This window comes from Pelodiscus sinensis, chromosome 14, assembly GCF_049634645.1.
Source record: "Pelodiscus sinensis isolate JC-2024 chromosome 14, ASM4963464v1, whole genome shotgun sequence".
Lineage (NCBI taxonomy): Eukaryota > Metazoa > Chordata > Testudines > Trionychidae > Pelodiscus > Pelodiscus sinensis.
In genome coordinates this window covers 37,193,188-37,210,961 of record NC_134724.1, presented here as the reverse complement: position 1 = coordinate 37,210,961, position 17,774 = coordinate 37,193,188, and the positions used below count along the sequence as shown (strand labels likewise).

At 43.7% G+C, this 17,774-nt stretch overlaps 1 protein-coding gene across 12 annotated transcripts in view; it reads left to right on the top strand.

Moving 5' to 3' along the window:
* The window catches only part of MYO9A (myosin IXA), a 307,802-nt gene that overhangs the window by 158,928 nt on the left and 131,100 nt on the right, over positions 1–17,774 (top strand). For all 12 annotated transcript variants that reach the window (XM_075897522.1, XM_075897517.1, XM_075897519.1 and 9 more), the window contains one exon: positions 4,856–4,945. In XM_075897522.1, the coding sequence (XP_075753637.1) occupies positions 4,856–4,945 (90 nt within the window). The remainder of the gene's footprint in view (positions 1–4,855; positions 4,946–17,774) is intronic.

Genomic DNA, 17,774 nt, shown 5'->3' with positions numbered 1-17,774 from the left:
GAATACTGAGGACATGACTAATCACGCAATGAGTGAGCAGCATGCACTGCCAGCTAGCAGTTCTCATGCCTGAAAGAAAGTGGCAGAACTGATACACAAATGGAAAACGAGTGTTTGAATGCTCATGCTTATTGGAAGAAGGTTCAGCTGCCTAGCTGAAACCATTGTTTTTCTTGCTGAGCGTGGTCGGCCATTTCATGGCTCAGATGAGACTGTTGGGTCAAAACACAGTGGCAGTTGCCTTAGTGTTCTAGAGCTAATCTCTGTTTGTCCCTTTCTTAGCACATCCGTGAACACACACATAGTGGAGAAGGCCGTACATTGTATCTAGCAAAGGCTATTTGTGATGAATTCATTGCACTGCTGGCAAGGGAGAGGCTATCATTGTCAATGAGATGAAACGTGCAGGTGAGACAGACTGGTTTCCAGGAATGAATTTCAGTCCTCAGATGAAGCCTGAAGCCTTGTCAAGAGCTGGCATCCTCGGGCTGTAAGTTCTGTGCTTGTGTCCAAGAGATGCAGCAGGGAATCTCACTTTCTCTCTCCTCCTTTTGGACCCTGCTGACCTTGAGTGGGGAAGAGCTGAAGCTCAAGGCCTCCCTCTGCTCCGAGTTTAAAGAGCCAGGCGATCCTGCTCAGCTTTGGGACACACGCTCTTGCGCTGTTCTCAGACAGCTACATTCTGAGCATGCTGCAGAGCCGTCCTCTGTCCCTTTCCTTCTGAGAGCTGGGTGTTTTAAGGGTCTGGGCAGTTGTTGCTCTCCTTGTTGTTTCATCAGTATTTTAAATGCCCTGACTGCCAGCTGGAGCATGGGATCTCTGTGCCCTGTAAATCTTAACTGACCTGCCAGAGCCAGATGCCCTCAGCTTATTTGACGTTCATCCTTAGCAGCCGCCAAACACTTTTCTACCAGAAGATCTTGTGTCTACACCCAGAAAAGATCAAAGCTAGGATATTGCTGATGTGTGTCCTGTCAGAAGCCAGTGTTACAGAGACATTATTTCTGATGTCTTTGGGGCTAGCTCTCCTCTGCAGCGGTTTTGGGACAGAGGCTGGGGACAAATGGGAATGGCACCGGTTTACTTCAGGGCTGAACTTCTTCCCCCTCACTAAGTCTGTTTCTTGCATGGAGAGATGAGTGCAATGATGGGAGCTGCCCTAGAGGGGTGTCAGATTTCCTGTCAACCTAGCACGTGTTCATATCTGGGTTTAAAACCAGCAGGATAATCTGGAAAGAAATCCGGAAGGCGAATATAGAGGAAAGTAGCAAAGGGTCTAACTGAAAGGAGCGGCTTATCGCTAACACACTGGTACAGGTTGAACCGTGTGCTCTAGAGGAGAGCCTTGGAACCATTTACATTATTTGTTATGGGCAACTCACTGAGGTTCTATATCTGAAAGTCATTAGCAGCGTCATCCAGGATTCGGGTGCCTGTTGCCTTGGTAATCAGAGAGACAGGGTACCAGCTGATTGGGACTGAGTCCTGCATTGTTCCTGCTTCAGCATGTGTGCTATTTAATGTAGGATAATGACAGCCTGAAATCTCCTTCTGTTCAAAGCCTTTCTGTTTGCTTACAATTCCTGGAGGTCAAGTGGCTGTTCTGCAGTGGTGAGCTACTGAAAATGTGTATGTATTTTGGTTTTGGCTGACAGGCTGGCTAAGTCAGCAGATGACCCTGTACATTTGCCCTGCATTTGCTGAGGCAGGAACTTGGAACCGAAGAGGCACAGGATTGGACGTGAAGTGATGTATAATGTTGATTCAGAAAGTCAGTTTTCCTCCAGTACCTAAAGAAAATTGTCAGTCATTTTGGCTTTCAACTAAATGGATTGCTTTTATGCTTAGCATTGGTTTTAAACCTCCTTAAATTGCAAAACTGCCCTTATATGTAGAGCCTTGCAAATCCACAGGTATCCACTTTATATCCACTGGTTTCCTCATCTGCAGGCATGGATGCAGATATTCTGAGCTCATTTCTGCAAATACGGACGTGGATACAAATTTTGTATCTGGGACCCTGTAAATGTGTGGATATCTGTTTTATATCCACAGGTATCTGCACCTACCCATATGGATTCGGATAGCCACAGCTTATTTTTGTGGATTCAGATACAAATTTTGTATCCATGCAGGGCTTTGATCATCTGATGCTGAGAGACAGAGTAGCTGGGATTTGACTTTTCATTACTCAAGCACCGTATGCTGGTTGCTGGGAGCTGCACAGAGATGACTTATTTCTTGCTCTTCAGAATTTTTTGTAAGAAGGGCTGAATTGGTTGAACAGGATTTCAGTCGTCCACATAAAAATGCATTATTTAACCATGATGCTTGTGAGGAGTGGTCTGATTAGGGGTAGTAACAAAGCCATGGAAGCCAAATGTCTCAAAATAAAAGTAAAACCATGTACAAAATTACCCCATTAGTCAGGAATTATGAGAGTTCATAAGCTCTGTTTTCACCAGATACAGAGAATTAGTGGTAATCTTTCAGATTGCATAGCTTTTGGGGTGGTACTTGTGGCATCTGTGCCTGGAGTCCTCCACCTCTGCTGTTGTGCATTTTACATTGATTTTAATTCAGCAGGATGCTCAGATGGTGTTTCAGAGACTATCCGGCACGATGTTCTCCACATGGACTGTCAGACAGTGGAATCTTATAAAGTGACGTATAATCACATACTCATTTTACCAGTACTATCATCAGCAAACTGAGTTTTCAAAGGATATTTCATAAGGCATATAATACTTGTTGTCCTGTAGAAGCAGTGAATATATGGATAGAGAGAGTCACACATACCGATGGAAAATGATGATAGACTCCTTGTCATTGTTTTATATGCACCCTGTTTATTTGTCCAAAAATTTAAAATTGTTTATTTTTCAGTCTCCAAATAATTCATGACTGGTGGCATGTTGTAAAACTTTGTAAGTCCATTCCTGGACAATTGGGATGATTTCCATTAGAAGCTGATACATAATATTGTACAAAAATGTTTTGGTTTTTTTTTTTCAAGACAATTCTTGCTTATGTGAGAAATAGAATCATGCTCAGTAGGGATACCATGGAGAACCGTGTTTACATGTAGAATGGAATTTTATCCCTTTTGTTTTAAAGCACTGTGAAGACGTTGAATAAAAGATTCTATAGAAATGCAAAACAGTAGCAGTAAAGGCATAATATCTGCACACACCACCACTTACTAGATCACCAACACCATTTACCATAGCACCTTTTTGGGAGGGGGGGCGGTGTTTCCAAGACTGTGTCTTGAGGCTTAACATTAATGGTAGCAATTTAAAAATGGCTGGCTTAAAAAATGTGATGTTCCCATGCCAAAGGATTCCTGAACATATGGAGGTGGGGGTGTGAGAATGAGTGTTCAAATAATATGGCTTGTGGGCATGTTACAAATGAATTCTGATTTGCAATGCACTGTGCACAACTAAGCTGTATAAAGCTCAGAGTTTCATTTTCATGGTTTCATAATACTGATTTTTTTGGGTTCAGCAAACCCAGTAACTCAAAACAAAATTCACGTTAACCACCAAAGTCTGCATAGTTCCTACCTGAAACATAATTTGACTAGGAACACTCAAAACTTGACTTGGGCTGTCACGTGAAACTCATTCAGATCTTGCTGAAACTTCCCAGACCTAGAATTGGGACTTGAATTTTTCGTTACGGGTGTTTTTACCCAGACCCAGTGTACATACTATACCTGAACAACGAATTGGTCTGACTTGAACAGTGCTGGTAAAACATTCCTCTGTTCAAAACGCACCATGTTAATAATGACCCGTGGATGTGAATTTGTGTTCAAAGGCTCTCAGGAGTGAAATCCACATGAAATAATTCTTTTCTTATTTGGTGTTGGAATACAATTATGGCCAAAAGAAAATGGTTGACTGTTTTTCATGGTCATATTTTATTTTTTATTTTATTTTAGTGGCCTGAGGGATTGTTATTGTAACAGGCTATAAATGAAATGTTAGACAGGTACTATGGTAGGGAGAGATGGACTGTACCAAAGCGAATGAAGTGTCTGCAGAGCATATTATTGCAAAAAGGGCTTTCATCTTGCAAAAAATGACCCTTTTCCCCAACGGTTCATATGATGCAAGTTAATTGAATAGGACTCCTGGCTCCCTGAGAGCTGTGCATGGGGCCCTGTCCATGCTGGTACCTGCGGTTCTTCCTTGGCAGTAATCGCTCATTTGCCACAGTATCTGGTTTAAACATCTAATTTATTTCCATCTAGTCTCTAATGTTGTGATTGGCAGAATGATTGTCACCTTGTTAAAAATGTGCTCCGCCTGTGAACTCCTCCTGCCCTTTGGCAGCTGGAAAGGATCTCCCCTGTTTCTTCTTCTTCCAGGCCTTCTTGCCCCACCACAGAATTGCCTATGTTTAGATATTTATTCAGTCTGTGGAGTAGCAGGCATTTTCCGTCATTACTTTCGGTATGTAGCCTTCTCAAGTCCACTGCATTGTGCTAAGTGCCTCTCTTCTACGGGGTTCGTGCTTGCTATTTTGTATGGTAATTGTGTGATCCTGATCACACTCAAAAGCTGTGGAGTTTTTTACTAAACAAACTGGGGGGGGGGGGGGGGGGGAGAAGGGGAATGGAGGGTGGAGGCAAGGCCAAAAAGCATCCAGGCTACGGACACAGAATTGAACCATTGGGAATTAGAGGATGTAATTCAGAAAAGTGGGCTCTCCACCAAGCTGTTCTGCAACTTATTATACGAGGTTTACGTTCAGTCGGCCTGGTCCCATCTCATGTTCGATTTCTGGCTCTTTTAGTTTTCTCCTAGAATTGTTATGATTTACACTGGTACTTTTGTTTTATTAGGTGAAAGAAGAGATGCTGTTTGAAGCCCTGGTTACCAGAAAAACAGTAACGGTGGGAGAGAAGCTTATTTTACCATACAAACTTGCAGAGGTATGTGATGTTTTATTTTAAAAGGGGGGAATAGGAATGTGGTTTCCAAGCTCTCACAGGAGAGTGCTGAACTATCCATGTCATGGGGCCTGGAGTGGCTCAGCTAAGAATGGCAAACTTAGGCCAAACTGTTAGAAACCAGGGTAGACACCTCAGACTGGTGGTGTGTTCTACCATTAGAGTCTACCAAGCCCGAAGCAAAAATATACTGGTGCATTTACATAAAGTCCAGACAATCCCCTCATGCTCTGTAGCTTCTCTGTACCACACAAACTGGACTTTGACATGAAAGTTTATTAAAACCAAAATTCACCCCACACATTAGATTACTTCCAGCCCCAAAGTGCCAGTCGCTTACCTTGGGTCAAAATATATGCCAGCCAGACTCTATCAAAGACAATGCAGTAGCCAGTCCTTCAGTAAACTAAAAGTAAAGACTGATTCATTAAGAAAAAGTCATGAGAGTTATAGCAAAGGTCAAGCAGGTAAAATATACCTTACAGGTGAATTAGAGTTTATTGGGTCAGAATATAAAAGCAGAGATGTAGTAATCTGTTAGTCTGATAGCGTCTTGCTATAAATTCTATATGAGCGTCCATGAAATGGTTTTGGCGAATCCCTGTTAGCGTTCAGATGGATCAGTGGTAAGATTGCTCACAGGGCTACCCTTTTATAGCCGAATCAGGTGAGCAAGCTGACAAGTGTCTTCACATGGACTTTGATGAATAGCAAATGCAGACTGTGGTCTCCCTTGCTTAGCTTTCAATAGAGCCATTCAAAGATAATGCATTTACTAAGGGCTATTCAGATGACTTAGATGAGCTATAGGTAGTTTACATGTAAATCAACAAGTTCAGATAAAGATAGTAACATTAGCATTTCACTAGTTTTCATGCATTTCATCTAAATGCTAATACATTCTTTGATTTCAGGTTAATTAAGCAAAGAAACGGACATGAAAAAGCAGGTCGCCACACTAGTACGCATGCAACAGGATGCATATACTATGTGAATAGTGGTCAGTTGATTACAGACAAATGTAGGCAATAACATTAACGTTGAGCAGATAAATGAATTGGGACACTTAACAGTGCTTTGAAGTTGTGGTCTGAGCTCAGATAGTGCCACAGTATACTTAGCTTTGGTGTGTACTGAGCCCTTTAGGGCCTTGAATGGAGGAAAAGGTGGTGCAGAAGAATGTCTCCAGGCAATTGAATACGTGTGTTCACCCTACCACAGCCTTGCACTGTTTACATTCTTGGAAGCCTAGTTCAAACTACTTAGTTCGTGCCGCGTGTAGCTGCGTGGCACGGGGTTCGAACGAGCGGGGATTTAAAAATGGCGGCGCCCCACTTATGCAAATGAAGCCCGGGAAATTCAAATCCCGGGTTTCATTTGCAATTGCGGTATGCCTACATTACCCCGCTAGTTCGAACTAGCTCAGTAGTGTAGACATACCCTGGAATATTGCCCAGGGAGGTTGTGGAATCTCCATCTGTGGAGATATTTATGAGTAGGTTAGATAAATGTCTATCAGGGATGGCCTAGACAGTATTTGGTCCTGCCATGAGGGCAGGGGACTGGACTCGATGATCTCTCGAGGTCCCTTCCAGTCCTAGTATTCTATGATTCTGATTAGCTGTGCAGGTGACACACCTGGCCACCAACTGCTGCCCCTTCTCTTGTACTGATCAGAGCAGTCTGAGGGCACTCCCAGCACATTAGCTGGAACTCCTGCCTGTCTGCAGGAAGAGCAGAGCATTCCCCCTCTTCACCTGGCTGAGAGGTGCCGCCAGTTCCTTGAGACCCCTACAGACTAGAGGGGAAATCTAGGGCTCATTTCCTTTCCCCAGATATAAAGCACTGAGACAGGTATTGCAGACTGGTCTCCACCCCATGGCCACCTTCTCTGTGTGCTTGTTAGACTGAGATAATCTGTTGTCAGTGGCCCTGGGCTCTTGTCACCAGCAGGCATATTAACAGTTATTTGTGGTCTTTGATGAAGCGTTAAATTGTTCTGCGCGCCCAGTCACTCAGTTGGTACTCTGGTGGGACTAGAAACATCACGGTGTGTTTCACTGAAACAGTGCTTGGAAGATCTGGTGACTCCATTCTTTAAGTCGCAATTAAATTGACAGGGTTGCTGTACTTGAAAACAATTTTGGTCCCCTACCCGCTCTCCGATGTTGAGGTACAGCTAAACGTAAGGACATATGAACAGCCATGAAGTCAACAAACTCAGCAAGTTATTGCAATTTTATTGAAGGGGGCGGGAGTCTGTTCTTTCTGGAATCCATTAATTCTGTTCCTGAGTTAGCAGTAGTTGTTTTTTAGAGAGGTGTGGTAAGCTATTTCACTTCCAGTCCCCACTCGTCCAGAAGTGGGGGTCAATTGCCCTACTCAGTAACGTGCTTTGAGTAGACAGATAGGAACTGTCTTATTGTATTACTGTCAGGGGACAGTTTCAGATAGAAAATGTCATTTTTAAATTGAGGATAAAATTTTGAGCCTGTCAACCCTGAGTTTCCCTTAAAATCATTAGTTTCTCCTCCTTATGCCTCCCCCGAGCGCCATCCTTCTGGTGGTACAGCAATTTCTAATAAAACCTACATCACTCAACCAGCCCTGCTATCCCCAGAGTGGGCAGATTTTTTTAGATGTTGTTAGGCACTACATGGGAACAACTGATACGAGAAATACGATTCTCACTCCAGGTGGGACTTATTTGGTGCTTTATGGCACTTTCTGAACGAAGATACAGTCTGGAAATTTGGAGATCTGATCTATTTCTTCTAGATTCTTGTACCATGCCCATTTCAACAGGATGATGATAATTACTGATCATATATTAAAACTGGGATTGTTGAAGTGTTCAGTTGTATAAACTACCAGCTTCTGTGACCGGTAATTCAGCAGTGTGCTGTATGTGAGAGATTGCATCTGACTTTCTGATATTAGCAGTCACACAAGGCCTTTTGCCTTTGGATTTACAGGTGGCATTGACTGTAATTAAATGTTCCTGAATAGGGGAGCAATGTTTGACGTGCTGACTGACATTTTTGTGCACACATTTTTGCAGATACTCTTTAGGAAGCCATTTGAAAAGAGAATTTAGCCTTCCCCGAAACACCCAGCAATTCAGATGTGCTTTTATGCCATATGCAGCTCCAGAGTAACATTGAGAGAGGATGGCATGGATTCATTTGGTCCAGTCATTTGGAAGTTGTTGAAATTTAAATAAAAAAGAATGTCTTGTCCATAAATAATGCTTACATTTACCTCTGAAAGCAGACTCTTATCTTCAGATCCACACAGGGTTTTGTGCTATAGAACTGCTTCCAAGAACCCTTCGTTTTGCCTTGGATAGTAGCTGGATGTGTTTAGAATGGGTGAATAATTTAGTCTAGAGTCTGGTTTAACAGCTTTATGCTGCAGATAAGCATATTCATGTTTGCAGTGTTGTGGTAGCTGTGTTGGTCCCGGGATATTAGAGGGACAAGGACCAACTTCTGCTGGTAAGCGAGACAAGCGTGTGCATTTGCACAGAGCTCTCCTTCGGACCTGTTCCGACTTACCGCAAGTTTCCACAGACGTGTGCTGCAGAATCAGGAATAGAACACAGACCAACTGCGTTGCGTCCCAGGTCAGAACTCTCACATCTTGAAATCACGCCCTGTTCAAGCCTGTAATCTGGGCATCATCTTGGAATCGGCCTTCTCTAGACCCACGTTTCTGTGCTATAGCCAAGTCTTGTTCAAAGATTCAGGGTTTTCTGGCCATACTGCGAGCGAAGACTCTCATGTAGGCCAGCCTCTGACACCTTGACTAATGCAATGTGTCTTGCCTTGACATCAGCCACACTCTGTCTGCCAGTCCATTCAACCTCCTGGCTTGGTGCTTTGAACCACCTCAGTGCTCTCCTGCTGTCCCTCCACGTCCTTTCCCTCCTCTGCTGCATCAGGCTCCTTGTCTTGGCATTCAAAGTCCTTCGCCATTTAGCCCTTCCCTGCCTACTAGGTCTACTAATTTATCAAGCTGTCAGTTTTGACCTTTGTTCTGCTCATGATGGACCCTCCATTTCTCCCTGGTGCACATCTATCGTTTCTGCCAGAAAAACTATACCTGGGGAAAATCTGTCAGAACGTGGAAAATGGCTGTTTCCCCTCTGCGGCACACTCAGATCAATTGGTAGCCATAGTCAGGTAGAAGGTAAGTATACTGGCAACTGGATGTATCGTTTTCTGTTCCCTGAGGCTATGTCTGCACTGCAGGCTTCTTGCACAAGAAGCTTTTTGCTCAAGTGATCTTCCACAAAAATTTCTCGTGCAAGAGTGCGTCCACACTGCAAAAGTGCATTGGAAAAGCAATGCGCTTTTGCACAAGAGTGTGTCCAGACTGCATTAATGCTTTTTCGCAAAAAAACTTTGTAATTAACAAAACGGTCACCAGGGCACCTGTGCTTCTTTCGATAGGCTGTTTTTGTGCAAAACCCCCGTTTCGCATCCCCTCACACCTTCCCTCCCCCGAAAAAAGGAGTTATTCCTTGTGGAAAGAGGAATACCTATACCGCAAAACCCTCTCTGGTCTGTTGATTCACTGTCAATTTTCTTGCGCAAAAACGCTCTTGAGGTGTGGATGCTCCGAGTTTTTGTGCAAAAATTCTGCAGTGTAGACATAGCCTGAGTGTCAAGGGCAGGGGCTGCTCCGGGGCATTCAGGAATGGACTGGACACCATAAGACAGCTGGTGCCAGTTAGGAATGTGCGAGAAGCATTTGAGAGACGGTCTAATTGGAACACCTGTGGTCTAGTAAGAACCTGCCAGGAGTAGTATAAGGGCTCCCCTTCAGGGGAGGGCGCAGTGCCGGCTTGAGCCATTCCTGCGCCCTTGGCAGCGGGCGTGCGACTCATGCATGGCTCCGCCCCCCTGGCGCACGGCACATGTGTGGCCCTGCCCCTGGTGCGCTGCGCACCTTACAGCTGCAATCGGGCGTGCGGTGCCTGATGGCAGCTCTAAGGGGCGCTGCGTGGCTGGGGCATTTGGTGAGGAGCTGGGTGTAAGGCGGTGCGCTGTGGAAGAGCTGGGAGGACAAGTGTGGTAGGGTGCGAGGAGCAAGGTGCTGGGAGAAGTGTCCCAGGGCAGGGCTATAGCTCTGGAAGTGGAGGCAGAGGCTGCAGAGTCCGGAATAGAACACAGCCCAGCTACATCCCAGGTCAGAACTCTCACATCCTTCAAAGAGGCTGCCAGCAGCAGACCAGAAGTAAGAGTGGCAGTACTGCACCCTCCCTACGATAGCTCTCCTCCCACTACTCCTTTTGGGGGCAGGACCCCAACAATTACAATACTAGAGCATTTCAGATTTAAACAGCTGACATCATGAAAAGTATCATTCTTAAAATCCTACAATCATGTTATGGACCATGAATTTAACAGGTCCCTACCCATTGTGGTGGTATCTGAAAAAACAGCTGTGGAAGATCTGAGCAGCAGCAGCTTGTGGTGATCTGTCTTGTGTCATTTTATTTTTGTTGTGGAGACGTACATTTCTGCAAGTCAGTGGAAGACTTTCTTTCAAGAGAGCATCTGTGCTCAGAGATGTGGCATGTGGTTGGCAGGAAGTTTGATTGTGACCTTCTGCTCCGTTATTAGATTTTGTTCTCTCTCTCCTTTGTGGGCTATACGGTTGTGTTTGTTTTCCTAGTTGCTGTACTCCTGTAGCTGGTTTCATGCCCAGGAATAGGAGAGAGACAGAGCAGTGCACCATAGCCAGTCTCTACAAGCTGTAACTGTAGTGAGCTAAAAGAAGGTGGTAGGTCTTCTTAACTTTAGGTTACACGCTTGCCAACTTGGAATTTAGGACATTTAGCCATGCTTAGAATTTGATGTGTCCAGAGAAGAATCCTTGTTTTGGTTTTGGATTCTTAACAAATTTATTTAAAGGGAAACTTTGAAAACTTTGCCTCATTGAACTGCGTTCTTTGTAAAATTTGCATGATATTACAACATGTGTCCTAGTTTTATTTTCTTTTGACAGATACATGGTAGAATAACTTGACACGCTCTCTGTAGCAAATGACCATGGAACCAAATTCCACTGAACCATCAACTACATTCTCAAACCCCTAAAACAGGGGTGGCCAACCCATTAAAGGCAAAGAGCCACAATAGTTGGGGATATAGCGCAAAGAGTGAGGGGAAAAAAGTTGAGCGTCAAAAAAAAAAAAAAGGACTTTAAACACAACTCCAGATGGCTTTTTGGCCACATCAGGTTCCTGTTTGCTGGCGCCATTTTGGTTTGCCGCACCGGATGGTGAGCAGTGGGAAATGGGAGCCAGGGGCCATTTTTAGGGGCGAAGGGGAAGCTTCACGAGCCATACTTGAAGCGAGGGAAGAGCTGCATGTGGCTCGCGAGCCGCAGGTTGGACAGCCCTGCCCTAAAACCTTTTGCAATGTTAATTTGATTGTGAAGTACCCTTCATTTCCCACCTCCACACAAACATACATGATTACAGTGCTGGTTGAAAATATTCGATGTAAACTGGGTCAGTGATTACTTTCCACTGTGATTAGTGAAGATCAGTAAAGCTGTGATGCTACTCCAGTTTAACTAGGCTTAGATAGTACATATGCAAAAGTTGTGAAATAATTAAATGAAGTGGTTGAGTTGCTTATGTTTTCTTATTAAAGTCAGCTACTCTGCTAGTGGACTAAAAGGATTATTAATGTTATACCTATAAATGAAAAGGTGTTAGGATCTAGGGAATTACCTATCGGTAATCCTTTCTATGCTAAGGAATTGGTTGAAACAGTAGATTAAAAGTAGATAATAGAATAAAACTGAGGCATTAGGCTAGGCCTTGAGATTTGGGTTCTGTTACCAGCTTTGATATTGACCTGTATGGCTGTCTTGGGCAACTCACCTCACCTTTCCGTGCCTCTGTTAACACTAGCCTGCTTCATGGCAAGGACTGTCTCTTAAGGTGGTATTTTTACAACACCAAGGACTATGAAGCCCTGACCTCAGCTGGCATCTTGGTTGTACAAATAACAAAGAACAGGGAGATAGTGATATAAGAGTCTAGCCTTCATGGGTTCTGCACAGAAAAATTGTGCCCTCGTAATTTTGAAAATGCTTTGAAAATGTCGGTAAAATAATAAAGATCTTCTGAAAGAGAGATGATTGTGGACTTTCAAAAGGCTGTTGCCGAAGTCCCTATTGAGAAATGATTAGAGAAACCCATACGAAGACAAATACTCTTGCAAGTCCAACAGTGGCTCAGGGCTCTTTAGCGGGAGTTACTTGGTTGCCGCTTAACTTGCGGAGGTTGCTGTATTTGTAAAGGTCTGTGCGTACACTCCCCAAATAGTTTTTCCAGGCTACAAACCCTGGTGCTTGGTATCTGGTAAAGAACCACATTTGGGGAGTTTGTCACTGGTCCTTACGAAACAGATTAACAGACTTGAGTATTTGGCAGCCACTCAGCGCAAAGTAAAGACGTCAGATGTGCACAAACTCTAAGTCCAGGTGTGAACTCCAGGCCTTTGGGTGTATAATTACATTGGAAAATCCATCCCGAGTGGCGCAGCTACACCAGCCTAACATCACAGGTAGGCAGTGCTACATTGATAGGAGAGCTTCTTCCGGTGACACAGCCTCCTGGGGAGGTGGCTTCGGTACACGGGTGGAAAAGTGCTGTATGTGAAGAGAAGCCCTTGGGGAAAGCAGCAAAGAAGGAATAAATGGGGACTGTTCATCAGGGTGACAAATTACAAGCAGGCTTCCCCAAGGAAGGATGCTCCATAGTTACTTCTGCCACCAACTGCAGCCTGGTGGAGTTTTTAAAAAGGATATTTTTTTATTCCAGGTCATTGCTCACGTGAGGCTCTAAAGTTGCAGTGCTTTCTTTTTTCTTTAATTTAGATGTCGGTTGCTGATTTCTGGCTAAGCTCAGGTCGTAACATTTGTAGTAATAGAAACAAATCATTCCTGAATTGGTTTATTCATTTTTCTTGCACGGACTGTGATTTTCACATGGGTGGGGGGGAACAGAGGGTTTTATGCAGTCCTGCACAATCTGTCCATGTTCTTCGGTTCATTTCCTCCGAGTGAGCGAAGGGAATGATTATAACCCTTTGGCAAAGGAGGCTGGTTTAGTGCCTTCCACTGCAGGCAGCTCGATGCTGCAAACTTTTTCGGCATAGCTGTCTTGCTTTGGGCTGTGCTTTGGTGTAATTTGTGAGTCATGTTGCTGTGCAGCTTTACTGGTACCAGATGGGTCTGCACCAGGAGTACTTTGCCATAGGGTGCAGTACTTTGCCCACCAAAGCTCAGGAGACGATCTGTCGATATTTGTTAGTCTCTACTGGTACATCAACATTGCACACTTATTTCGAAATCAGCTATTCCGGAAGAAATACTCAGGGAAGCCTCAAAATGAGTCGGAGGCAGGCTCCCCTAATGTGGACGTGCACATGCGCTCCCAGGAGGCACTGGGAAGTAATGATTTTGAATGGTCCTGGGAGGAGCTATTTCGAAATAGCTGCAGTGGAACGTTCAGAATAAGCATTATTCCTCATGGAATGAAGTTTACAGAATCCAGAATAAGCTGTCCATTATTTTGAATTTATTTAGAAATAATGGAATTGCTGTATAGATGCTCGCAGTGTTATTTTGAAATAACTGCTACGTAGTGCTATAGGACCACTTGTCATGTAAGCTTTTTTTAAGTTACAGACTAACACGGCTCCCCCTTTGAGACATCTAGTTCTCAGTAATTCTGCTTTCTACGTTCATCATGACCCACTAATTTTCACACGTAAAGATTGCTGGGATGCACAAGGAAGTTGGAATAGGGTTCCAGTTTTTGCTCTTGGCGCTTTTGGCACAGTGGAGACCGGAGGAGAAACAAAATAAGAGAAACACCAATAACATAGAATTAGCTTTGGCTAAGTGACTGTCCACTTGGCTCCCCCACCTTCAATCTTAGATTTGATCCAGAAATCCTGAGGTCAAATGAAGTTCTCTCTGCATTCTCTTTCCTACTTCTGCCATTTATTGAGGAAAAGAAAACAGAACAAACCTGCAAGCCACATCAGCAACAGCTAAGTCTACATTGCTTCCTTAAGTGGGAAAATTTGGGGTATATAAAATCAAAATAGGGAACTGATGGTAATGTGGCACAGAACCTTTCACTGTTATGTTTCCATATTGAATCTAGCCCGGGTCAGCAGTATTTCTACCCCCAAGCACTGAAAAAATCGTAAGTCAGACCCTTTAAAAAAAGGGGAGAGACTTTAAAAAAATAAGGTATTTTTAAATAATACTTTTTTTTCTTTTTTTTTTTTTTTTGCCTTCTTGTTTCTCTAGTTTCTGAATCTTCAGAAGTCATGTTTTCAAGTTTTTGTCTACAACGTGGCAGGCTAGAAAACGTATTTTTCTTTACGTGAAAGCTGAGATTCCTGGGTAATCACATATGCATGTGACTGGAGGCTTAAGACAAACATCAGGTGTTATAAGTCTTGTGATAAAATTGCAAGAGGACAACTCGAGGTTGGTGGTGACGGAATTTGACCCTGTCAGTGCTTTGATGAGCTGTGAATTGGTGCTCTGAGTTGTGTTCCTACAGTTAAGGTAGTGAAGTTTTTAAAAAAGCTAAAATCAGACTTTACTAATGGTGTGGATTTTGAATTCTATTGGCCTGCCTTGGTAGTGAGGCTGTGGGTTAGATGGTTTATGAAGGCTAGACTTCCCACCCTTGGAGGTTGATGCACATTAGTAAGGAGGACTTGGCCGATGGTCTCTGTGCTATGCTTTGGCTGTAATAAGGGGGTCTCAGCAATAACTGGGGGGAAAGGGTCAGCGTAGAAGCCTGGAACTAAGACTTTCATGTTTCAAATGTGCCTCAATTTGCAGTATTGCCCCAGGGCAGCCAGTTGGCCGGTCTGGGTCTGGTTCCCCATTGTAAAATCGGAGAGGAGAATCTTCACGTTTCACAAAGTTCTTGTGACAATGGATGTTTGCAGAAATGCAAGAGGATTTTTCTCCCATTGAAGGTTTTATTTTGGGAGGTTATTTAGTCTGCAGAAGAGAAGAGTGAGGGGGGATTTGATAACAGCCTTGAGCTTCCTGAAGGGAGGTTCCAAAGAGGCTGGAGAAGAGGCTGTTCTCTGTGGTGATGGATGGCAGAACAAGGAGCAATGGTCTCAAGACAGTGGGGAAGGTCTAGGTTGGATATTAGGAAAAACTATTTCCCTGGAGCGGGGGGGGGGGGGGGGGGGGGAGGGGAGGGGAAGTGCTGGAATGCTTCGATTAGAATATGAAGGTACTGACTTCTCCATTGAATTTTCCCATTAAAATGTAATGAAAGGCCTATGACTAGTAAAAGGGACTCTCCTGGTGAATGGCATAAGGAAATATGATAAAGGTTTCTAGGGCATCTGTGGTTCTGAAACATTCCCATCTTGTTTGCTTATTAGAAGCTGTTTTCGTGCATGGATGGTTTACTTTTAGAGTGAAAAAGGCAGTGCAGGGTGCATAAGGTAACCCATTATAGAAGGAGGGAGCAGCATTTTATGGTAGTCTAGGAATAACACATGCAGTGGCATTTCCAAAAGAAGAGGCAGACTGTTCCCATTTTAAGTAACTGTTGTAGTAATAGTTATTCTCGTTATTCAGTGTAGTGTTGTCTTAAGACAGGAAAGAATTGAACCCTAAACATTAAGATGATTTTGATTTTCATGTTGAGATTTTGGATTTGGGCTCGGGGGAGTGTTGGAGGGGTCTGGGTAAGCTGGTAGGAATATCTGTTGAGTAGAGAAGGATGGTGCTGTTTGAGAAGCAAGTATGGTGAGTCTTTCTCTATTGGTAGATTGTTGTCATGGTCTTCTTCCATCATGTAGAGGAAAGAGAGAAGGAGCGTTGGAGGAGACGTGGGGGGAGATTCACAAGGTTCAGGGAAAGCTGGTTCCAGACTTTGTGGATCAAGCAGTACAAAGAAAGTAGGAAAAAATAATTTGGGAATTTTGTAAGTAGAATAGCAATAAAAAGGACTTATCCGACAATAACCAGATCAACTCTTACTCCAGCAACTGGTAGCGCTCTAATGTAACACTGATGTTTTCCACGTATCTTTCAAAATCTACAAATATTTGAAATAGAGAATCAACTTTTTTTGTCCATTCCTTAAAATTACTAGTTGGGTAGCACCTCCCTGCCCCTGAGTTTAGCTAGAGATTTAGGAAAGAAGGAGTGTGGCTACTTCATGTACTAATATGCTAATAATGTAGAGCAGTTAAAACCCTTTACAATCTTTTACATGAGATGCCTTTGTTTACAGATGAGCTAGAAGAAACCCTGAAAAAGGACTCTTTTGTGTGAAACATACTAGCATTTCTCAGGGAACTTAGGAACAAGCCACTTGACCCTTGTTTGCAACTGTTATGTTTCATTTTTCCCCTCCTTCAGTGGTCCTTCAAAAGGGGAGGGTTGCATTTTTTTTAATGTTCACAGTCAATTTTAAATATAAGGATACAGCTAGCAAAGGGCATAATATCTAATGCTTCGTTGCACAGAATAGAGCTGTCTTTGGGAAAGTAAGAATGAATACATGGTTCTAACTTAATTGTGAGATAAAGTACAAGTACGGAAAATTACATCATGCCTATTAGGTCTAAATATGATCTATAATTCTCAGTGTTGCCAAGATAGGGATTAAGCTAGAGTCTGGTATTCTGCAATAGTACTTTTCTCTGGGTGTTAAGCCAGTGTTTAAAAAACTAAGCCTGCCTGTCTCAGCCTATGTCCTGTGACCTAAAGGGGAACCGCTAAAGCTGCTTAATCTATCTCTCGCCACAGGACACGTCTGTGAATATAAACCAGACACACAATGTATTAGGTAACAAAGAGACTGCTAGAAAAACAGCAAGAAATCATAATTCTCTGTACGCTCGCTCACACATAAGACTTGAGAGGACTGAAAAGGTCTTTACTTCTTCGTAACATTAATAGTTAAGTGCTGATCTGAAACCTATGGATGCTGACCAAAAGAGAAGGATTTCTTTCCCATATAAACAAGTTCAGTGACAGGCATATTACAATGCTGGGTCTGTTTCTCAGATCCAACTATCCTGAATGCAAGATTTTCTCAGACCTGGTAAGCATGCAACCAACGTGCAAACTGCAATTTGGTGTGTGCCCTTCCATAGTGTATCAGTGTCCTCCTCCCTCTCAGCTCTCCCGACTATTCTGCTGGAAACAAAGCCTTTGCTGCCTGCTTAGCTGTATGCTGGGACGCCCTCCCTCCCCCAAACCACCCACCAGCCACCCCACAGCCCTGCCCACATTGAGAGATGCAATCAAAAGTTAGTTTCTCTCTCCATACTGGTGCAATGGTAGTCCCTGCAAAATCCTCATCCTCATACCCCAGGGAGGAGCAATAGGGGGTATTGAGTAGGGTTTGTTCAGAGTTATTTTTTCCAACAGCAGAGTAAAAGCAGCCCGCTACCATCGTGGTCCATGACGGGCACCGAGGCGCTATAGCAATACCAATGATACATGTTTGGAAGGGCCCATTTTGAAAACTCATTAAAGTACCTAGGTTAAGCAGATCAGTTTCATACAGAGCCATTAGAACAGCCTGAATACTCCAGATTGTCAAGGATGTGCCTGGCTTTGTTCTTGTGGACTTGACCCCCTCATGAGGCAGAAGATTGGTTCATCGTGGCAGGTGGATGTGCTCTGACTGTTCCGGTGGCAGAGGAGGCGTATCAGTAGCGGTAAAGCATCTCTGTGCGCTGATTGTGCTAGTTCCACTTCAGTATGATAGAGAACG